At 44.5% G+C, this 24,637-nt stretch overlaps 1 protein-coding gene across 3 annotated transcripts in view; it reads left to right on the forward strand.

Annotated features, from left to right (window-relative positions):
• The window catches only part of spag9b (sperm associated antigen 9b), a 76,365-nt gene extending 74,621 nt beyond the window's left edge, over nt 1-1,744 (forward strand). For all 3 annotated transcript variants that reach the window (XM_061967191.1, XM_061967192.1, XM_061967193.2), the window contains one exon: nt 70-1,744. In XM_061967191.1, the coding sequence (XP_061823175.1) occupies nt 70-188 (119 nt within the window). In that variant the 3' untranslated portion in view covers nt 189-1,744. The remainder of the gene's footprint in view (nt 1-69) is intronic.
• The last annotated feature ends 22,893 nt before the right edge of the window (nt 1,745-24,637 follow it).

The following is a 24,637-nucleotide window of genomic DNA, read 5'->3' on the forward strand; positions in this document are numbered from 1 at the left end:
TGTGCCGCTTAAAATCCAGAAGCTGCGCAAATGACAAGACCAGGTGACTTTTTCTTCTTCCGTCTTCAGGGGATGAGGAAGGCGATGCGGCCGAGGGGGAGGACCCGCCCATGAAACTGCAGTCGCCCCTGGCGATAGCTGAGTGCAGCCACCTTATTGTCTGGCAGGTCCTGGACAGCGAGAACTGACCTTTGACCCTTGACTCTGAATGAGGCGCTCAATCAGCACTTTTGAAAGTCAGTTGTGTTTTCAGTTTTAACACCTGACTTCTTCAGTACAAAATGTATTTATTCTTTCAGCACATATATTTTTATGACATTCAAGGACAAATGTCTGGTTTAATGCGTGTGTATGAGCAATAATTCAATGATTACTTTTTTCAACACTCAAATTATAAGCCACTGGCTTTTATCTATGCCCCGTTTTTTCCTAAATCAAAACTTGATTGATTATTCTATAAAGTACAGGATTGTGCTCTGTGTATTTAAATATGAAACATGGCGGAAGCTACCCCAGTTTGTGCCTTTCTAAACAAAAGTAGTGAAAGTGAAATCTGCTCCGCTGTGCTGAGGACGAGTCTTAGGAAATAAGTGACAAAGAATGCATGGATAAAAGATGTTTTGACCTCAAAGTACAACATCAGCACCAAGTTGTTTCCAAATGAGTCAAACAACTGCAAGGTTTGTGCAGCATGAACTGACATTAAAACACACACGTGTGTGTATATGTAAAATGCAATACTGTTACGTTTTAAATTTTATGTTGTAGGGTTTTCTTTGCCAGCAAAGCACTGTTTTTGTTTTTACATTTGACACTACAGTAGATACACATTTGAAATTGATAAGCTGGCCTGTGCATGAGAAGCAAATAGTGGCTATACTGTAGTTTTTTTTGCATTTTATTTACATAATTCAACTAAACTTTCCTTCATTTTTCATTTGTTTGCCGTGCCGAGACTCAACAAACTCGTTTTGTCGAGCAGACCCTGTTGCCTTCCGCTTTTCCAGTATATATTTCTTTCTCGAAAGAATGTAAACGTCTGCTACCAAAAACAAGTCTCACCTTCTCAGTATGTATGTATACAAAACATGCTGTTTTCCTCTAAGATGCGTGTAAATAAGATGTATTTTTGGAGTTTGAGGCTGAATATTTTCATAGAGAAGACAACAAGCCTGTTAACTATTTCAGTGGGTCACACTGCAGCCACATCTACATTCCATGTAGGTTTTACGGCAATATCAACATTTCCTGTAGAACAAGTTTCAATCCATTCTCTTTTTGTGGAATTTTGCTTTCTGTGTGTGTGCGTTTTCTCCATTGCTGTTTAGCCATTTCAGTATTTATTTGAAGGATTGAGTCATTGCAATTCAGAATGTATCTCAGTTCGATAAATATAAATTAAGAATGTATGAAGCTGACAGTTGCTTGAGTTGGAATGTTTTGTTGTTTGTTAGTAGGTAAGGGTTGACTTACGACTGCTTAGCTACGCACACTGTCTCTGCAGGGAGGTACTGTATGTTCAGTCTCCTCTTCAACCATTTTTCATCTCTATGAATGTCAATTTCGTTCCACCAAACACTTTGTCTGTACAGTGCTCTCCTGGCTCTCGTCTGCAAAAAGATTGTCAAAAACCTGACAAAGACTGTTCCGATTTAGCAGGGCACGCAATACCCAATTGTATCATCAATCTCTCGCCTTACTTATTTTTAACAATCAATTAAATCATATTTTGTGGGCGGAACAATGCTTCTTTTGGTGTTTTTCTTTATTATTGATGTTTCAGAATTAAATATAGTGGTAATGCTGGTTTAGTACTGGCTATAGTTTAGGAGTGTGATTTTTGTTGCCGTGGTGACCTAACATGCCTCCTAATCACACTTGAGCAACATTTACTTTTTATGACTTTGATGCTATAACATTAACTGATAATATACAATGATAATATATCTTTTTCAGAAAGTTTCAAAGATTTTTTTTTCAATAACATTGAATCAGGTTGGGCAGCACAGTGGCACAGGGGTTAGTGCGTGTGCCTCACAATACGAAGGTCCTGAGTTCAATCCCGGGCTCGGGATCTTTCTGTGTGGAGTTTGCATGTTCTCCCCGTGACTGCGTGGGTTCCCTCCGGGTACTCCGGCTTCCTCCCACCTCCAAAGACATGCACCTGGGGATAGGTTGATTGGCAACACTAAATTGGCCCCGAGTGTGTGAATGTGAGTGTGAATGTTGTCTGTCTGTCTGTGTTGGCCCTGTGATGAGGTGGCGACTTGTCCAAGGTGTACACCGCCTTCCGCCCGAATGCAGCTGAGATAGGCTCCAGCATCCCCTCCGACCCCGAAAAGGACACGCGGTAGAAAATGGATGGATGAATCAGGTTGTGATTTTATGAATTTTGTTATCAGTCTTATAAATGGGCCTTTTAACCTTAGGCTCAAAAATCACAAGATTGCAGCAAAAATGGGAAACAAATACTGTATTGATGTTTTACTCACTTTATACCGCACAGATTATATTGTATTGTATTGTAAATATGTATTTATTTGTATTATATTTACTTTGTCCACCTTTTTTTTTTTTACAACCTTATTCCATCCATCCATCCATTTTCTACCGCTTGTCCCTATTGGAGTCGCGGGGGGCGGGGTGCTGGAGCCTATCTCAGCTAAATTCAGTTTTGTCCTCAAAATTCTACAGATAATGCTCCATAGTGAAAATATGAAAACGTTTTTTTTAATTTATTTTTTTTAAGCCATTTAGCAAATTTAGAAAAAATTAAAAGCTAAAATAATCATTTGTAAGTAAGTACATAGTAAAGTAGTAAATACTTTGTTGATGCACCTTTGGCAGCAATTACCACCTGAAGTCTTTTTGAATACGATGCCTCAAGCTTCGCACACCTATTATTGGGAAGTTTTGAGTGCTAAATGAGAGCTGATGAGAGATTATCATCACACTTCAACATCTGTAACATGTAAATGCTGCTTCTTTTCTAGGTCAGCATTACAAATGAAAAAGTGTTCTTAGTTGTTTAACCCTGGATAAATAAAGGTTGAATAACTATATAAATGCATGTTATCTAGGAAGTGAGGTGTGTTGCTAAATGTTTATATACGACATTAGCCAGAAGACAGCGCCGTAGACAGGAACAGGAATTAGGTACAGAAACACCGCAGTTTGTGCATTAAAGAGTTGATGTATTGTTCCTTGTTCCTGCTCCGTCTACTTAAGAAAGAAAACGATCTGTTGATGTGCAGCTAAGAGACAAATTTGATTGACTAAATGAATTCATAAATTGGTGGACTTTGCACATTTTTTTTAGCACATTGGTTCGCATTACACAAACAAAGGACATAAGGTGGCTCTTGGGACGTGGAACGTCACTTCGCTGGGGGGGAAGGAGCCCGAGCTAGTGCGTGAGGTGAAGAAGTTCCGGCTAGATATAGTCGGACTCACTTCGACGCACAGCAAGGGCTCTGGAACCACTTCTCTTGAGAGGGGCTGGACTCTCTTCCACTCTGGCGTTGCCGGCAGTGAGAGGCGACGGGCTGGGGTGGCAATTCTTGTTGCCTCTCGGCTCAAAGCCTGCACGTTGGAGTTCAACCCGGTGGCCGAGAGGGTAGCTTCCCTCCGCCTTCGGGTGGGGGGACGGGTCCTGACTGTTGTTTGCGTTTACGCGCCAAGCGGCAGCTCAGAGTACCCACCCTTTTTGGATTCACTCGAGGGAGTACTGGAGAGTGCTCCCCCGGGTGATTCCCTCGTTCTACTTAGGGACTTCAACGCTCATGTTGGCAGCGACAGTGAAACCTGGAGAGGTGTGATTGGGAAGAATGGCCGCCCGGATCTGAACCCGAGTGGTGTTCTGTTATTGGACTTTTGTCCTCGTCACAGATTGTCGATAACAAACATCATGTTCAAACATAAGGGTGTCCATATGTGCACTTGGCACCAGGACACCCTAGGCCGCAGTTCCATGATCGACTTTGTAGTTGTGTCATCGGATTTGAGGTCTCATGTTTTGGACACTCGGGTGAAGAGAGGGGCGGAGCTTTCTACCGATCACCACCTGGTGGTGAGTTGGCTGCGATGGTGGGGGAGGATGCCGGACAGACCTGGCAGGCCCAAACGCATTGTGAGGGTTTGCTGGGAACGCCTGGCAGAGTCTCCTGTCAGAGAGAGTTTCAATTCCCACCTTCGGAAGAACTTTGAACATGTCACCAGGGAGGTGCTGGACATTGAGTCCGAGTGGACGATGTTCCGTACCTCTGTTGTCGAGGCGGCCGATTGGAGCTGTGGCCGCAAGGTAGTTGGTGCCTGTCGTTGCGGTAATCCTAGAACCCGTTGGTGGACTCCGGCGGTGAGGGATGCCGTCAGGCTGAAGAAGGAGTCCTATCGGGTTCTTTTGGCTCATGGGACTCCCGAGGCAGCAGACAGGTACCGACAGGCCAAGCGGTGTGCGGCTTCAGCGGTCGCGGAGGCAAAAACTCGGACATGGAAGGAGTTCGGGGAGGCCATGGAAAAAGACTTCCGGACGGCTTCGAAGCAATTCTGGACCACCATCCGCCGCCTCAGGAAGGGGAAGCAGTGCAGTGTCAACACCGTGTATGGTGGGGATGGTGCTCTGCTGACCTCGACTGCGGATGTTGTGGATCGGTGGAGGGAATACTTCGAAGACCTCCCCAATCCTACCAGCACGTCTTCCTATGAGGAAGCAGGGCCTGGGGAATCTGTGGTGGGCTCTCCTATTTCTGGGGCTGAGGTTGCCGAGGTAGTTAAAAAGCTCCTCGGTGGCAAGGCCCCGGGGGTGGATGAGATCCGCCCGAAGTTCCTTAAGGCTCTGGATGTTGTGGGGATGTCTTGGTTGACAAGACTCTGCAACATCGCGTGGACATTGGGGGCGGTACCTCTGGATTGGCAGACCGGGGTGGTGGTTCCTCTCTTTAAGAAGGGGAACCGGAGGGTGTGTTCCAACTATCGTGGGATCACACTCCTCAGCCTTCCCGGTAAGGTCTATTCAGGTGTACTGGAGAGGAGGCTACGCCGGATAGTCGAACCTCGGATTCAGGAGGAACAGTGTGGTTTTCGTCCTGGTCGTGGAACTGTGGACCAGCTCTATACTCTCGGCAGGGTCCTTGAGGGTGCATGGGAGTTTGCCCAACCAGTCTACATGTGCTTTGTGGACTTGTAGAAGGCATTCAACCGTGTACCCCGGGAAGTCCTGTGGGGAGTGCTCAGAGAACATGGGGTAACGGACTGTCTTATTGTGGCAGTTCGCTCCCTGTATAATCAGTGTCAGAGCTTGGTCCGCATTGCCGGCAGTTAGTCGGACACGTTTCCAGTGAGGGTTGGACTCCGCCAAGGCTGCCCTTTGTCACCGATTCTGTTCATAACCTTTATGGACATAATTTCTAGGCGCAGTCAGGGCGTTGAGGGGATCTGGTTTGGTGGCTGCAGGATTAGGTCTCTGCTATTTGCAGATGATGTGGTCCTGATGGCTTCCTCCGGCCAAGATCTTCAGCTCTCACTGGATCGGTTCGCAGCCGAGTGTGAAGCGACTGGGATGGGAATCAGCACCTCCAAGTCCGAGTCCATGGTTCTCTCCCGGAAAAGGGTGGAGTGCCATCTCCGGGTTGGGGAGGAGATCTTGCCCCAAGTGGAGGAGTTCAAGTACCTCGGAGTCTTGTTCACGAGTGGGGGAAGAGTGGATCGTGAGATCGACAGGCGGATCGGTGCGGCGTCTTCAATAATGCGGACGCTGTATCGATCCGTTGTGGTGAAGAAGGAGCTGAGCCGGAAGGCAAAGCTCTCGATTTACCGGTCGATCTACGTTCCCATCCTCACCTATGGTCATGAGCTTTGGGTCATGACCGAAAGGACAAGATCACGGGTACAAGCGGCTGAAATGAGTTTCCTCCGCCAAGTGGCGGGGCTCTCCCTTAGAGATAGGGTGAGAAGCTCTGTCATTCGGGGGGAGCTCAAAGTAAAGCCGCTGCTCCTCCCCATCGAGAGGAACCAGATGAAGTGGTTCGGGCATCTGGTCAGGATGCCACCCGAACGCCTCCCTAGGAAGGTGTTTCGGGCACGTCCGACCGGTAGGAGGCCACGGGGAAGACCCAGGACACGCTGGGAAGACTATCTCTCCCGGCTGGCCTGGGAACGCCTCGGGATCCCCCGGGAGGAGCTGGACGAAGTGGCTGGGGAGAGGGAAGTCTGGGCTTCCCTGCTTAAGCTGCTGCCCCCGGGACCTGACCTCGGATAAACGGAAGAAGATGGATGGATGGAATGATGGATATATATAAATGTATATATATATATGTATATATGTATATATATATATATATATATATATATAAATATATATGTATATATATATATATATATATATATATATATAGGTATATATATATATATATATATATATATATATATATATATATATATATATATATAGGTATATATATATATATAGGTATATATATATATATATATATATATATATAGGTATATATATATATATAGGTATATATATATATATATATATATATATATATATATAGGTATATATATATATATATATAGGTATGTATATATATATATATATATATATATATAGGTATGTATATATATATATATATATATATATATATATATATATATATATATATATATAGTTATAGTTATAGTTATATTTATATATATATATATATATATATATATATATATATATATATATATATATAGTTGTAGTTTTATATATATATATATATATATATATATATATATATATATATATAGTTGTAGTTTTATATATATATATATATATATATATATATATATATATATATATATATATATATATATGTATGTATGTATGTAATTTTTTATGTAACACCATGTTTCAAACAAAGCATTACCAATAATTTTGTTGTGTTCAAATTTAGGCTCTTGTTGGATTATTTATAGGTAAAAAAAAATAAAAAAATAGCACACCTTATTGCAAGGAGTAATATTCCTGAATTGACGATTTTTCATTTTTATTAAAAGTTCCCTGATTAAAACGAACCAGCAAGCGTTAGTGTGTTTTGGATGACGCCATGATCACCAAATATGACACAAACCACTAGATAGCGTAGTTGCTCTACAAATGAATCAGCACATTTTCAGTGGTATTACTTAAAGACATGTGATTCGTCCACACCTCTATTGAAGGTTATTTGCTCTATTAATAAACATTACTTTGTTGAAGAAGCAATAATACGCTGCTGTTATGTTAAAAAAAAAAAAAAAAAAAGCATTGTCCTTGTGCTTGGTGGACCTCTTTGTACTGTATTCTCTATCGCCACCTAGTGTTGATATGGCAGACAGCAATGCTTAAACTCCGCCCTCCCTCCCGTTGTAAATCCAGTATATTACCCCTTAAAATATATGAACAGGCCATAACTTTTATCGAGGGAGACTCTTTAAAAAATACATTAAAAAACATTTTAAACAAAGTTTATGAATTATTTTGCATCATTTAAGAAGGCACCTTTTGCGAAATTCTCAAATCGGGGTACGAGTACCACTAGTGGTACATGGGTGCCATCTAGTGGTACGCCAAATCATTTAATTAAATATTTCAACACAGTGTTAATATTCAAAATGTGTGTAATTCTACAATGGCCGAACATATTGTAATATCTGTGATATTTGTATAAGTGTACTGTGTCTTTAAGGTTTTGGTAAACGCGCATGCGCGTGTGAGTTGGCGGTAAGCGAAAGTGTGTGTGAGCGTGAGTTGTGGCTAACAGCAGCTCGTGTATGTGTGTGCGTTACTTTCAACCGATTAACAAGTTACCGCTGGTTAATAAAGTGATTGAGCAGCACATCCTCATCTGTGTGACTCCTTCTCCACTGCGGGGCATTACATTGGTGTCAGAAGTGCTTCGATTTCAACCCGTTGCCGCCCGCATTGTGGAGAGAGGATGTTCGCCGACCGCAGCGCTCGAGTGAAGGTAGAGAGAGGAACTGGAGAGTGTGCGATTGATATGCCGGACGCAGTTTGCGTCGAGCACGGACGCCGTGAAGCCAGCGTGTCGCGCCACATGGACAACAGTACCGCCATGACGGAGTGGCGTCATGACGCAGAAGCGCATGTGCCGCCGCCGAATGTAAACAAACATGGCGGCGCCCATGAGTTTGTGTGCGAAGCATTGAGAACACTGAAGTTTTCCGGGAAAGGAAGCTGGGAAGCTTATAAAATTCAGTTTGAGCTTGTGGCTAATAAAGCAGGCTGGACTGAGGAGGTGAGGGCAATACAGTTGGCTTTGTCACTGACAGAAGAAGCTGCGTCCTGTTTGCTCCTGCTGAACCCGGAAGAGAGACTTGATTACAGTGCGCTGGTTGCTGCGCTGCAAAGGCGTTTTGGAGAGTTTGACTTGAGAGACTCTTTGCGCTGTGAGTTTAAGCACCGTGACAGACTACCGGGTGAGTCGCTTCGGTGCCTTGCTCATGGGATCGAGAGGCTGGGTCGGCATGCGTATATCGGAATGCTGAACGCAATCCAAAACGAACTGATACAGGATCAATTCATCCAAGCACTGAAACCGGATGAACTGCGCTTGCGCATCCAGCTCGCCCACCCCACTGCCCTGGCAGATGCACTCGAACTCGCTATGGAGAGAGAGATCGCCACTGGGGCAGCACTTGAGACATTTTCCCGCCCAGTTTCGACTGCTTCGTTTACGCAGGGAGCGGAGCAAAGACCGGCGTGGGTGGAGGAACTTGTATGTGCGCTGCAGACCCGCCCAACCCAGTATGAGGAAAAGAAGGACAGACGAGCGTGCACTGCTGTCTGCTGGGGGTGTGGACAACTTGGCCACCTGCTGCGGCGCTGTCCAAATAGAAAGGACCAGCAGGGAAACGGGAGAGGGTCCGTGTAGCCCGGACGACACGGACCCCTTTAGCCAGTTACCGGGAGCACCAGCCCTCGAGTGACGAGACTGTTGTGACTGTGGGCTGGACAGAAGTGGGGGACCCATGTCATGTTTTTGTGCAGATTGGGGACGTGGTCTGCACAGCCCTGGTGGATACTGGATCTTCAGCAGTGTTGGGACTAACGCGTTACAAAGTAACGCGTTACTGTAACGCCGTTAGTTTCGGCGGTAACTAGTAATCTAACGCGTTATTTTTTTTTATTCAGTAATTTAGTTACCGTTACTACATGATGCGTTACTGCGTTATTTTACGTTACTTTTGATGTAGTATCGGCTAGAAACAGAAGCGCTGCGGTGTCGCGTTCTTCTGAATCTTCCTCTGTCACAAGCCGGAGAGAAGAAAAGAGGCGCGGTCTATGTGTGTGTGTGTGGGGGGAGGTGATCCGCGGTTTGATATATAAAACAAACAAAAAAAAGTTGTTGTCACGTTCAGTCCACACAGCGTGGTCATGGCGAGCGGAGTAACGGAGGAGCTTGAACGCCCCCGCCATTGAATCGGTGTGTTTATAAGTGCAGACTCGGTTGTGCAAAACGAGGGTTTTAAACACATGCTGAACGTGCTTGAAACACGTTACGACATCCCGTCGCGCACCCACTTCAGCAATAAGATTGTGCCAGATCCTTATGAGCAGGAGAAGAAAAAAGTTGTGGATGAACTATCCCGAGCATCATCTGTTGCGCTCATGACAGACGGGTGGACGTCCAGCGGAACTATAAGCGCTCACTTCATCACAGCAGACTGGGAGATGAGAAGACGCACCCCCTCTACGAGAGTCACCTTGCGCAGGTGCTGACACAAGCAGTGGAGGAATGGAAGATAAAGATATCCCAGTCACACGTGATAATGCCAATAATCAAATAATTACAGAGAATGAGGCAGGACTGGGACCACAGATAGGTGCTTTGCACATGTAGTGAATTTGGCATCACAGAAGGGAATCTCAGTCAATAGGATGGAGCGCCTCTTTGGGAGGATCAGGAAGGTTTCTTACTTCCACCCAAGCACAACAGCTGCTCATGTGCTTAAGACAAAGCAAGAAATGCTAAAGCTGCCTGCTCATACATGATGTCCCAACGAGGTGGAACTCCACTTATGATATGTTGGAGCAGCAGGCAGCTATATACTCTGCATTGACCCACAACACCCTGAAGACAAATGTCACCCTGTCTGATGATGATGTGAGAGTGGCAGATGAGGTCCTCCAGGTGCTTAAAAGTGTTCCATCTCTACTGAGCACTGAAACTTCACCATCTGTGTCAATGATCCTGCCACTGAAAACAAGGATTCTACAATCCATGGCTCCAAGTGTGGAAGACAGCAGCATCACTCCAGATGTCAGGCTTTATTTCACTACCTATGTTTCAAGGAAGATGATGTTTCTTCTTATGTTGCACTTAAACTTGTTTTTTATTAATGGTCATTGGTCCAAGTTTAAAGAAAGGAGGAATGCCTTTTTATGTTGCACTGTTTTTCATTTATTATGTTAAAAGGAAAATAAAAATGTATGTCAAGTTGATCAACAGATTGTATTATTCTCCAGTGCAATAACAGTACTGAAATGAAGGCAAAAAGGGCATTAATGGGAGCTTTAAAAAAAAAAGAAGAAAAAAAGAAGTAACTAAATAGTTACTTTTCACAGTAACGCATTACTTTTTGGTGTAAGTAACTGAGTTAGTAACTGAGTTACTTTTGAAATAAAGTAACTAGTAACTGTAACTAGTTACTGGTTTTCAGTAACTAACCCAACACTGATCTTCAGCCACGATTGTGAGACCGGACGTTGTTCCAGCTGGAACCGTTTTAGAACCAAGTCTCACCAGATTAAAGACAGTGACTGGGGAAATAGCCCAGATGAAAGGCAGATGAGGTGATTCGGGCATCTGGTCAGGATGCCACCCGAACGCCTCCCTCGGGAGGTGTTTCGGGCACGTCCGACCGGTAGGAGGCCACGGGGAAGACCCAGGACACGTTGGGAAGACTATGTCTCCCGGCTGGCCTGGGAACGCCTCGGGATCCCCCGGGAGGAGCTGGACGAAGTGGCTGGGGAGAGGAAAGTCTGGGCTTCCCTGCTTAGGCTGCTGCCCCCGCGACCCGACCTTGGATAAGCGGAAGAAGATGGATGGATGGATGGATGGATGAAAGGCAGAGCGACGTTTATGTTTATAATCGGAGGCTTGTCAGCAACATTTTCCGCTTGGGTGGCGGATGTGAGCGACCCGTGTATACTTGGTCGAGACTTTTTGAAAGCCACAAGATGTGTAATAGACCTGGGGTCTGCGGTGCTCGTTCTGCCGAGTGGCCAGCGAGTAAAGCTGACCGCTCCCACTGAACGGACTGTGGCTGTGTCCGTCAACACCGCAGTCGCCAGTCCGACAACATGGGAAGAGGCCGTCAGGCCCCCCATAGAGAGGGATGAGGCAATCAGGGAGCTTGCAGCCAAGAGGACACCATCCACCACGCAACAGCCACCGATAATGGGGGTAGAGTCCGCTCGCCCTGAAGAATCAAGTCCAAAGTGGGGGGCGACGTCATCCAGGCCGTCCACAACAGTAGCGGTCCGCTCCATCTGGGAAAAGAACTGCGTCGGCCTCGAAGGGGAGCAGCGCGAGCGGCTGTGGCACGTACTGTGGGACTTAAAGGACATTTTCGCCTTCAATGAAAATGAGGTGGGCCTCACCCATCTGGTTGAACACCACATCGACACTGGGGATGCGCGGCCAATCAAGGTGTGCCCCCGTCGCCTTCCCATGATCCGGCAGGAGGCAGCTGATAGAGAGGTCCACGCCATGCTCGAGGCGGGAATCATAGAACCCTCTGACAGTCCGTGGGCGTCTGGCGTGGTCATGGTTCCCAGGAAGAACAGCACGAGGCCGCGGTTCTGTGTGGACTACAGGCCGCTGAATAAGGTGACAAAAAAGGATTGTTACCCACTCCCGCAGGTCGATGAAACGTTGGACCTGGTCTCAGGGTCCTCGTGGTTCTCGTCGCTCGACCTGCGCAGTGGATACTGGCAGGTCCCACTCACCTCTGAGTCACGACAGAAGACAGCGTTCTGCACCACCAGGGGCCACTGGCAATTCAAGGTCATGAGTTTTGGGCTCTACAACGCACCAGGGACATTTGAGCGACTGATGGACACAGTGCTCGCTAACATCCCCAGGCAAGAGTGCTTGGTCTACTTGGACGATGTCCTCGTCCATGGACGGTCCTTTCAGTCAGCCCTTGATTCCTTGAGGCTGGTGCTGGAAAGGATTGCGGCAGCTGGACTGAAACTACACCCAGAGAAGTGCCATTTCATGCGGCGTGAGGTGGAGTTTCTGGGCCACAAGGTGGACGGAAGCGGCATCAGCACGCTGGAGGAGAAGATCAGCGCTATCAGAGACTGGCCAATTCCAAAGGACCAGAAGCAGCTAAAAAGCTTCTTGGGACTTGCCTCATATTATCGGCGTTTTGTAAAAGGATTTTCCTGCAGTGGCGCACCGTTGTTTAGCCTCCTTCAGAACGATCAGATGTTCGTGTGGACGCCGGACTGTCAGGAGGCATTTTCTGGGCTCAAGAAGGCCCTCATGAATGCTCCTGTCCTCACTACTCCAGAGCCAGCTAAGCCTTTTGTGCTAGATACGGACGCCAGTAATGTTGGTATGGGCGCGGTGCTGTCGCAGGTGGGCCCAGAAGGTGAACGGGTGGTGGCTTACTTCAGCCGCACCTTCAACAAGAGTGAGCGGCGGTACTGTGTGACCAGACGTGAACTGTTAGCTGTTGTGTTGGCTGTACGCCATTTCAAGTACTACTTGTGTGGCGTGTCCTTCACCATCAGAACCGACCATGCAGCACTACAATGGCTGATGTCGTTTCGTGAACCAGAGGGTCAGGTGGCGCGATGGCTGGAGGAGCTGCAGTCTTTCCACTTTAGTGTGTGTCATCGGGCTGGGGCGCAGCACGCAAATGCAGACGCTCTCTCTCGGCGGCCGTGTGCTATTGATGGTTGTAGCTACTGTGACCGGCGAGACGTCAGAGAGAAGGAACTGCGCGGAGATCAGACCGCTGACGGGCCTTCATGCTGCACTTTGGAGACTGTGGACGCTGCAGAGTGGGCGGCCAGGCAGGGGGAAGACAGCGATCTCAAACCAGTGCGGCAATGGGTCCAGAGTGGTAGGAGACCACCCTGGGAAGGCGTGTTGGGGCTGTCAGTCGGCACCAAGGGCCTGTGGAGTAAGTTTGCTGTGCTGCGCATCAGGGACGACGTACTGCAGCGTGCGTGGAAGGAGCCGGCCACCGGGGAGGAGAGATGGCAGGTGGTGGTCCCGAAGACTCTGATGGACGCAGTGCTGAAGGCGTGTCATGGGGGCACGGGCTCAGGGCATTTTGGCAGCACAAAGACGCTCCGTCGGTTGCGCCAAGGGTTCTACTGGGGTCAGCACCGGCGGGACGTGGAGGACTTCTGTCGGCGCTGTGATGAGTGCGCAGCCTACAAGGGACCCCAGGACCGGTCACACGCACCGCTTCAGCAGCAAGGGGTTGGAGCACCCATGGAGAGGGTAGCTGTGGACATTATGGGCCCTTTTCCCATAACAGACAGAGGAAACAAGTATGTGCTTTGCGCGATGGATTATTTTACTAAGTGGCCGGAGGCGTACGCACTGCCGGACCAAGAAGCGGAGACAGTGGCTGATGCTTTACTGGAGGGCATGTTCAGTCGCTTTGGAACTGCAGATATTCTCCACAGCGACCAGGGTAGGAATTTTGAATCCAGGGTTTTTACTGCCCTGCGTGAAAGACTGGACATGCAAAAGACACGCACGACTCCCTTGCATCCGCAAAGTGATGAACTAGTGGAGCGGTTTAACCGCACTATGCAGCAGCAGCTAGCCATCCTCACCGCCAACCATCAGCATGACTGGGACCGACATATTCCACTAGTGCTGATGGCATACCGTTCCGCGGTTCAAAGTTCCACAAGCTGCACCCCTGCCCTGCTGATGTTGGGTCGGGAGATCCGGACACCTGCTGAGTTGGCGTTTGGGAGACCACCAGGCAGCACCGAGGATCGGCCGGGACTGGAGTACGCTCGGAAGTTGCAGGATCGGATGGAAGCGGCACATTCCTTCGCACGAGACCAGTTGGGGAAGGCTGGTTTGAGGCAAAAGAGGAACCATGACGTGCGGAGCAAGGGCCGGGATTTTAGGCCTGATGAGCTGGTCTGGGTGTACACGCCAAAAAGGAAAAAAGGACGTTGCCCCAAGTTGGACAGTCATTGGGACGGTCCGTGTAGGGTGCTTGAGAGGGTGGGAGAAGTAGTCTATAGAGTTGCAGTGCCCCCTAAGGGCCGAAAGGTTGTCCTGCATAGAGACCGTTTGGCACCCTACAGGGGCAGAGAAGTTCAATCTTTATCAATCAATCTTTATTTATATAGCCCTAAATCACAAATGTCTCAAAGGGCTGCACAAGCCACAACGACATCCTCGGTACAAAGCCCACATACGGGCAAGGAAAAACTCACCCCAGTGTTCCCCAGTTTGAGACGGCGCCTGCCTCACCAGATGGCAATGGACAGTTAGTGGATCAAGGTTCCCCATATTCCACTATTGTTGTCCCTGTTCAGCCGCTAGCGCCACGTGTTGATGGACCTGTGTCAGAACAGGGCCGGCCACAAAGACAGAGGCATAGACCGCCGAGGTTCAGGGATTTTCTTGTTGACCCCTCGGGGCGAGGGGCTTCATAAAGGGGGAGGCAGTGTAATATCTGTGATATTTGTATAAGTGTACTGTGTCTTTAAGGTTTTGATGAACGCGCATGCGCGTGTGAGTTGGCGGTAAGCAAAAGTGTGTGTGAGCGTGAGTTGTGGCTAACAGCAGCTCGTGTATGTGTGTGCGTTACTTTCAACCGATTAACAAGTTACCGCTGGTTAATAAAGCGATTGAGCAGCACATCCTCTTCTGTGAGACTCCTTCTCCACTGCGGGGCATTACAATATCAAATATACTTTCTACTCAATAAAACCTATATCTTTTTTTTAATTATTAATTTAGGCCTACTATATTACTGTATGGTGGTACTTGGAGGGCCAAGTGTTTTCTAAGGTAGTACGATGGGGCTACAGTCCAAAAACATGCATGTTAAGTCGGACTATAAATTGTCCGTAGGTGAGACGTGTTTTTTTTTTTTTTTTGCACCATTTTCCTTCCACCCAAATGACCTTTTACACTCAAAAGTCTCACCCAGGCTGTCAGCTGCAAAAATGTGACTCATCATTGGCGAAGTAGTCGAATGTAACCGAGTAAGAACACACTATTGCATCATCACAATTGCCTATGTTTAGTAAAAAATATAATCATTTTCAGCCAAAAGGAACGGAGTGTTTAGATGTATGTCAGAGTTAAGTGTGTCCTCACAAACACTCAAGCTGTTTTGAAGCAAAAGGTGAGACGTGAACATGCTCCCTGCTCCTTCTCCTCCTCAGCACTTGAGGCCATCGCCATGGCGAGCAGTTCTCCGATGATGTAATCAGAGTCCTTCTCGTCACCTTGGGGTGATAACGAAAAGTCTGAAAAAACAAACAAACTCCTGAATCAAATGCAACTACGTTTTCACAGGATTGACTTCAACTGACATTTTCTATCGAACTTGACGTCAAATAAGACTTATGTATATTTAAAAGAGCTCAGTGAGCATCTCCATTCAAGCGTTTGATGATTCATTTTACCAGATTTTACCATCTGTAAAAATAAAATTTAGGATTGAATCATTTAATTATTTTAATGTTTCTTTTTTAATCATTCATTTAAGTAATGACTTTATAATTGTTTGGCAGATACATTCATAAAGTGAAATCATTGAATCAATCAATCAATCATAAAATAATTAAATGGTAAAATAGTTAAATCAATTAATTTATTGATCAAATAATTACACATATTTATTCATTAAATTCATTAATTACACATGTATTTATTTAATTATAGTTATAATGAATACAGGAAACATTTAAGTAATTATTTAAAGATTTGTTAATTTAGTTTTCTTCTATTTAGTTTTCTTCTATTAGACCTCACTGCGCTAAAAGCATACAAACAATCCAGCACTGATAGAATGACCACTAAAAGTACAGTGCCAAATGTTTTGGTATTGGTATTCCTTTTTATTAAGTTTTGAAGCGACAGTGTCGTCCACAGACCCAAAGTAGTGAATTACAAGGTAACCCAAACTTTATGGCTTTATTTGGCTTCACGCTGACCCCGTTCAGTCTGTTCTATTACTAATACTGTGAGTGACATTTGTAGCAATAACTGCCGCATTATATTTATTTGAAACAGAAAAATAGCACTCTGCAGCGACATTGATCTCTGATCCGGTATCAAATCTCATTAAATTATTTTCACCTTAAGTTGGGTTTGTTTCCTTTAAAAAAGCCAACAGAAGAAGCTGCAAAAAGGGCTTTTTTGAAAAAAAATTTATGCCTGCCTTTTTCCCTTCACTTCTACTTAACAGCTTAAAATATTGTTTTTCCTAAAAGTTCCACAAACGGCACCTGCATATGTGCATGAATAACAAAAAAGTATTTTTAAAAACACAACACAAACACCCTCATTACCAGGGATTTCACAGGGTTGCCCACAAGCCCAGTTAGCACACATCCATTGGGTTTGTAGAAGAATAAACAATGAATCTAAAACCACACCAATAAAAGATAGCATAAATGAATCAACAACAACCAGGATGCTAACAGGGTTGAGCCTATTGGCTTGACTTTGCCTGCAGGCCTCTGCTGTGGACTCTTGTTTCCCATCATAAAAAGTGAAGTGCATGATTCAGTGTTATTGTTGCTGCAAGGAACGACGCAGAAGAGACATTTGGCTCTTTTACACAATCCTCAGGGTGTCAGGATGCTCTGGCTGAGGGTCAACATGTGTGCAAGTAAAACAAATGAGAACTGGAGTCGTCTCCTGGCTCACTGGAAAATAATCCATGGTCATGATTGTAAAAAAACACAACGCCATCATGGATTTTTATAATACAAGAGACATCAGCTTATAGTTTAAAGCTCAACTACTTAAAAATTCAACCAGTTTGCGTTTTTTTTTTTTTAACAAAACAGTTTGACCTTGTGTAAAAAATTAAAGTACCACTGATAGTCACACACACACTAGTTGTGGTGAAATTACTCTCTGCATTTGACCCAGCCCCTTGTTCCACTCCCTGGAAGGTGAGGGGAGCAGTGAGCAGCAGCGGTGGCCGCGCTCGGGAATCATTTTGGTGATTTAACCCCCAATTCCAACCCTTGATGCTGAGTACCAAGCAGGGTCTTTATAGTCTTTGGTATGACTCGGCCGGGGTTTGAACTCACGACCTACCGATCTCAGGGCGGACACTCTGACCACAAGGCCACTGAGCAGGATAAGATGCTACTTATCTCCCACGCTTTGAACCCTGCGCTTTGTAGATATTGCATGGAAGTCAGGAATAGTACTTCTGGATTGGTGGACCGGGGTGGTGGTCCCCCTTTTCAAAAGGGTGAGTTCCAACTACAGGAGGATCACACTCCTCAACCTCCCTCTGAAATATATTCCCGAGGGCTGGAGAGAAAGGTACGGCCATTAGTCGAACCTCAAATACGGGAGGTGCAATGTGGTTTTCATCTTGGTCGAGGAACTCTGGGCAAGGTCTACATCCTAGCAGGGGTCCTGGAGGAGTGCATGAGAATTTGACCAACCGGTCCACATTGGCTTTATGGACTTGGAAAAGTCATTTGACTGCGGTCCTTATGATGCCCTGTGGGGACTACTTTGGGTGTACAGGATTCATGAGATGCTAAGACTTGCTTTCCGGTCCTTGTACAAACAGAGTAGGAGCTTGGTTCGCATTGCCAGCAGTAAATACCGGCCCCGGCCAAATCTGCCCTTTGTCACGGTTTCTGTTTATACTTTTCATGGACGGAATTTCTCAGCTTATCTAAGGCACCGAAGGTGTCTGGTTTTGGGGACCTAAGATCTAACTTTTGCTATTTGGAAATTATGTGATCTTGAGAGCCTCAGCAAGCTCTGACCCCCAATGTTTGCAGGGGTGATTCACAGCTGAGTGTGAAGCCTCTGGGATGAGACTCAGCACTTTCAAATCTGAAGTCGTGGTTCTCAGCCGCAAAAAGGGGGGGTTGCACCCTTCGGGTTGGGAGAGAGGTCTTTCCCCAGGAGGAGAAGTTCTTGTTAATGAGTTAGGTGGGCGCTGATCTGGAAGGCAAAGCTCTTGATTTACTGGTAGATCTACATTCCTGACTTCACCATTGGTCACAAACTTTAGGTAGTAACATGAAGAGCAAGATTGAAAGTACAAGCTGCCAAAATGAGTCCCCTTAGGATGGCTGGACTTACCTTAAGAGAGAGGTTGAGGAGTTTGACTATCCGGGAGGAGCTCAGAGTGGAACCGATGCTCTTTTGCATCGAGAGGATCAAGTTGAGGTGGCACGGATATCTAGTCCGGATGCTTCCTTGGCGCCTTCCTGATGAGGTGTTCCAGGCATGCCCAACCAGAAGAAGGGTCTGGAATAGACCAAGGACACGCTGCAGGGATTATGTCTGGCAGATAGCCTGGGAACGCCTCTGTGTTCCTCCGGTGGAACTGGAAGAAGAAGGAGACCAGTAAGTCTCGGCTTCTTTCCTCAGACCGCTGCCCCCAAGACCCCAATAGGCAGGAAAAAGTAGCTGTAATGGCTGGCTCGGGCGGCTGAAGTACAGTATGTACTGTACATACAGAGTGCAGAGCCGTTTTGGGTGACCGGTGCATTGGATGTCGAGTGGATACGGTTTATAATGTGAGAGTCCAGTCCATAGTGGGGCCAGCAGGGGATCCTCTTGAATGGAGACAAGTCAGCAGCGCAGAGACGTCACCAACAGATGCAAAGAGGAGTGGTTCATCCTGGGTCCTGACGAAGATAGATAACTTCATATATCCGTATTCAAGAGTTATTTCTTTCTATAGTCAGGTTTGAAATAACTAGTGTTTTCTCTTTGTGCTCTTTCTATTTTTTCTCCATCTCATGACCGAGGGTACACTGTGGACTACCTTGAGCTTGGAATGCAGGGAGTAGCAATACTCCTTTTTCTTATCATATCCTGTCTCTTCTCAGAGTAGAACAATTGATTGTGTATTACTTCTGGAGGGTGGGGGCGAGGGACATATTGAAGAACACAGCACTTCTGTAAGGTTTTAAGATTATATTATATACATATAAGATTTTGACTACGCAATTGAATGTGTTGTCCTAGGCTGGTCTCTATCTTCAAAGCTTTGAATATAAATCACAAAATACCTATTCTGTTCTGGTGATAATTTAAACTCAGCTTATGTGTCATCAAAAGAACTTGGGATTGACTAGTAACTTAAATTCCCTTGGAGGAACATCTGGTCCAAACGCATCCTCCGTGGAGGCTGATCCGTGGTCACCTGATAACCTCTCCATGCAGGAGAGGGGGTCAGAGCAGAAAAGAGAGACAGCAGGTCAACTAGTCTAAAAGGGGGGGTCTATTTAAAGGCTAAAGTATACAAATGAAGTTTAAGATGGGACTTAAATGCTTCTACTGAGGTAGTGTCTCTAACTGTTACCGTGAGGGCATTCCAGAGTATTGGAGCCCGAATAGAAAATGCTCCAAAGCCTGCAGACTGTATTTGGGTTATAGGAGTCACTAATAAGCCGGAGATCTTTGAACGCAGGTTTCTTGCCGGGACATATGGTACAATACGATCAGCAAGATAGGATGGAGCTAGACCGTGTAGTATTTTATACGTAAGTAGTAAAACCTTAAAGTCGCATCTTAAGTGCACAGGAAGCCAGTGCAGGTGAGCCAGTATAGGTGTAATATGATCAAACCTTCTTGTTCTTGTCAAAAGTCTAGCAGCCGCATTTTGTACCAACTGTAATCTTTTAAAGCTAGACATAGGGAGGCCCGAAAATAATTTGTTACAGTAATCAAGACGAGCTGAGACGTAACGAACGCATGAATAATGAACACATTTTAGTGATGGATGAAAAAAGGCTGTTTTAGTAACACTCTTAATGTGTGACTCAAACTAGAGAGTTGGGTCGAAGATAATACCCAGATTCTTTACCGAGTCGCCTTGTGTAATTGTTTGGTTGTCAAATGTTAAGGTGGTATTATTAAATAGGTGTCGGCGTTTAGCAGGACCGATAATCAGCATTTCCGTTTTCTTAGAGTTAAGATGCAAAAAGTTAGCTGACATCCATTGTTTAATTTCATTAAGACGCGCCTCCAGCTGACTACAGTCCGGCGTGTTGGTCAGCTTTAGGGGCATGTAGAGTTGGGTGTCATCAGCATAACAGTGAAAGCTAACACCGTATTTGCGTATGATGTCACCTAGCGGCAGCATGTAGATGCTAAAGAGTGCAGGGCTAAGAACCGAACCCTGTGGAACTCCGCACATTACCTTAATATAGTCCGAGGTCACATTGTTATGGGAGACACACTGCATCCTGTCAGTAAGATAGGAGTTAAACCAAGACAAGGCTAAGTCTGACATACCAATACGTGTTTTGATACTTTCTAATAGATTGTTATGATCGAGGGTATCGAAAGTAGCGCTAAGATCAAGTAGCAGCAACATGGCTGACGCATCAGAATCCATCGTTAGCAATAGATCATTAGTAATGTCAGGTTTACATGTTTTAGTCAATTGTAGTATATTCACATAAGGTTAAAGTTGACCCATCGGTTAATAACAAATTGGTCAGTTATTGTCATATGAACTGTTGCTGATTATTGTTTTTTGTTTGAGTATTACCACTTAATCATCTCTTGTCTAACATTACACGCTACAAAATAGGTGGTGCGAATATCTATGATTAATACTGATATTGTATCGGCCAACAAGGCTGCAATATCGGTATGTATCAGAAGTGAAAGATTGGATCTAGACACCTCTAATTAGTATGTTATTTTTCCTTTGAGAAAAAAGGTTTGAAAGTCGAACAAATTGGAGGTCAACAAGGGTCATGCAACCTTGCAAACTTTAGGCATTTTAACGCAACACCTTACTATAACATTCATGCCGGCTTAAAATCATCTAGTCTACTTTTGGAGTGACTATATTATGACTTCATAAACACTCGTGCGGCTTCAGAGTGAGAACACGTGCCGGCTGACGGTAGAGAACGGCCGACTGCATCATCAAACATTCATGAGAGGGATGGAAAGACTGTGATGGACCAAAGGAAACAGAACAAAAAGAGGCCAGCAAATGTTAATGGAGCCTCTCCGCATGAAGTGTGTGTCAACTGGACATATTATTTGTGTGTGTCCCTGTCTAGTTCCAAATAAATGAAAGCTACCTTTGCAGGGCACAGTATTCAACTCCCCCCTAAAATGAAGCATCAGCTGCTTTGATTCTTGTCATTGTGTCGGATGAGTCAGAAAACATTACCATGTGCATGGAAATGAGTGTTAGCCGTTTCCACGGAGATGAGACTTCAGTGTAGCGGAGGAAAAAAAAAAAACCAACAACTTGACCTTCCCTGCAGCTCCCATCATGTTGACTCAGGACTGGTTGCAATTTGAGGGCAGACAGGCCAATATACACGAGGGAAGCACATTTAAAATTTAACACACAACCTTCATGGGCTCACTGAGTGTCTAATATGATCATGTAATTTAAATGATGTGAAACACAAAGTACCACAACTTAAACACAACATATGTAAAATGTTGAAATGTATAAATGTGTTCACTGTATTCAACATATTTCTACCTTTTTTTTCCCTCCGGGTGGACCATATGTGATGTAACGTTATGTGTGGCCTTGTTGGTCTGGACCCCAGGATGCAGAGATGTCAGGCAAGTGCAGAAAAGAGGCCCCTTTTATTAGGAAAAATGCGGGTAATACAAAAAATGCATAATAAAGAAGGAAAAAAACATAAGTCGCACTGGAGTATAAGTCGCATTTTTGGGGGAAATTTATTTAATAAAACCCAACACCAAGAATAGACATTTGAAAGGCAATTTAAAATAAATAAAGAATAGTGAACAACAGGCTGAATAAGTATACGTTATATGACGCATAAATAACCAACTGAGAACGTGCCTGGTATGTTAACGTAACCTATTATGGTAAGAGTCATTCAAATAACTATAACATATAGAACATGCTATACGTTTACCAAACAATCTGTCACTTCTAATCGCTAAATCCCATGAAATCTTATACGTCTAGTCTCTTACGTGAATGAGCTAAATAATATTATCTGATATTTTACGGTAATGTGTTAATAATTCCACACATAAATTGCTCCTGAGTATAAGTCGCACCCCCGGCCAAACTATGAAAAAAACTGCGACTTATAGTCCGAAAAATACGGTAGCTTTGAAGTGCAGAAACAGCAAACATGGGTATGAAGTGCAAAGCAAATGTCCAAAGGAGCCTCCTGGTTGGAAACGAGGGACAGGTGGTGTCCTATAATTGTCAATCAGGGACAGGTGAGGCAGCCAGCGCTCAGACCAAAAGAATGTAGGCAAACAGGAAGAGGAACGAAAAATAAGAGCGCTGGACCGGAAATACTGTATTTTACAAGCTAGAGAGCGCACCAGTATTTAGGCCGCACCCACCCAATTTTAGAAGAAATAAATATTTTTAAACATAATAGCCGCACCGGACTGTAAGCCGCAGATATTGTCTATACCGGTATAAAAAGATCTTGAAAATGTTTGTTTACATACCTTAATTGTTTCCAAACGGCACGGCAGTAAAACGGCTGATCAAACAAAACAGACGCCATCGTCATGGTCCCTCTAGCTGCAGAAGCTAGCTCTCCGATCAGCGAAACAGATTCAATAACTTCATGGTGACAATTTGTTGGATTTACAAAACTACAAAAAGAATGCCATCGTAAGTTAATAATGCTAACACAAACACTTGTAAATGTCTTAGCATATTCGCTAATACTAATGACGCTAACCTAATTACATGATGATAGTATGTACAACTATGCATGAAAACTCTCTTACAGACATAACACATGGGACTGTTTAGTAGGTATGAACTGTTTTATTTATATTATAAAACTTACAAACATTGCTTGAATGAAGAATTAATACGAGTAGAAACGCTATGGACAGTTATACTTCCGGTTCAAGGCATGAAACAGGAAGTTCAGTACAATTTCAACCCGCAGCACCTGCAGTGAGCGAACTCGTCCAAAAGATGGCGCCATAGCACAAACAATAACCCACCTTTTCTGCGTCTTTGTCGGTGTTGTATGAATACAAAACATTATGGCCGTTAGCAAAGACAAATCCATAAATTAGCCGCATTGTTTTATAAGCCGCAGGGTTCTAAGAGTAGGAAGAAAAAAAAAAGCGGCTTATAGACCGAAAAAAACGATAATAGAAAATACAAGACACTTTTAATAATCCCTGTCGTGTGAGATCATGACATGCAGAGCAGAGAGGCCAACACAAAAACCAAGACTTAAAAAAAATTACTTGACCAGAACGAAACGTGACATATTGGCTCTGTTTACACTGCACACCAAATCTGATTATTTTGCCCTCAAGTGACACGGATCAGAATTTGCCATGCAGTCTAAACGCGCCAAAGTGCTTTATTGATAGTATTTTTACTAATGACTTTTATAATAGTAGCACAAGTGGCCTGCTAATATCCGACATCAGTGATCATCTGCCAGTTTTCATAAGACAAAAAGACATTCAGAAAAATATGGGCCGAACAAAGTATGACAGCTTTCAAAAATGATCTGAGAAAACAAAGTTGGGATAATGTATACCGTGAAAATGATGTAGATGATACATATGGTATTTGTTTTATACTTTCGAGATTCTTTATGACAAACACTGTCCATTGAAACAACTTAATAAGAAGCAAAAGAAAAACAATCAACCATGGATGACAAAAGGACTGCGAAATTCTTGCAACTATAATAATACATTATATAGAATATTTAAAACACCAAGATCTACAGAGGCAGAAAACAAGTACAAAACGTATAAGAACAAGCTAACTGGCATACTACGAACACGTAGAAAAGAATATTACAGTCAATTATTGGACCGGAACAAAAACAATATACAAGTAACATCGGGCATCCTAAATAGCATTATTGAAAATGGTGCTAAGAAGAATTATCAGAAATATTTCTCAGATGGAAATGTTAAAAAATTAGAATATGAGCAAAGTAGTTGAAAGCTTCAATAAGTACTTTGTGAACATTGGACCAAATCTAAGGGAAAAGATTACAGATCGCGAGTCAGTTGAGGACTTGAATGACACCATAAATAGAAACACCAACTCTATGTTCCTCGAAGAAGTGACAAAAGAGGAAATAATCAATATTGTGAAAAAATGTAAATCCAAGACCTCAACTGATTGTAACGGAATTGATATGAAAACAATAAAAAAGGTTATTGAACAGATTTCAGAACCTTTAACATATATCAGCAACCTATCATTTCAAACAGGCAAATTCCCAGATAAAAAGAACATCGTAAAAGTCGTACCAAGTTATAAGACTGGAGACAAACACCAGTTTATAAACTACAGACCTGTTTCTCTACTTCCACAATTTTCAAAAATGTTTGAATAATTGTTTAACAACAGATTAGACAAATTCATAAATAAAAATCAAACACTCACAGACAACCAATAC

The sequence above is a fragment of the Nerophis lumbriciformis genome, linkage group LG11 (genome assembly GCF_033978685.3).
Source record: "Nerophis lumbriciformis linkage group LG11, RoL_Nlum_v2.1, whole genome shotgun sequence".
NCBI lineage: Eukaryota > Metazoa > Chordata > Actinopteri > Syngnathiformes > Syngnathidae > Nerophis > Nerophis lumbriciformis.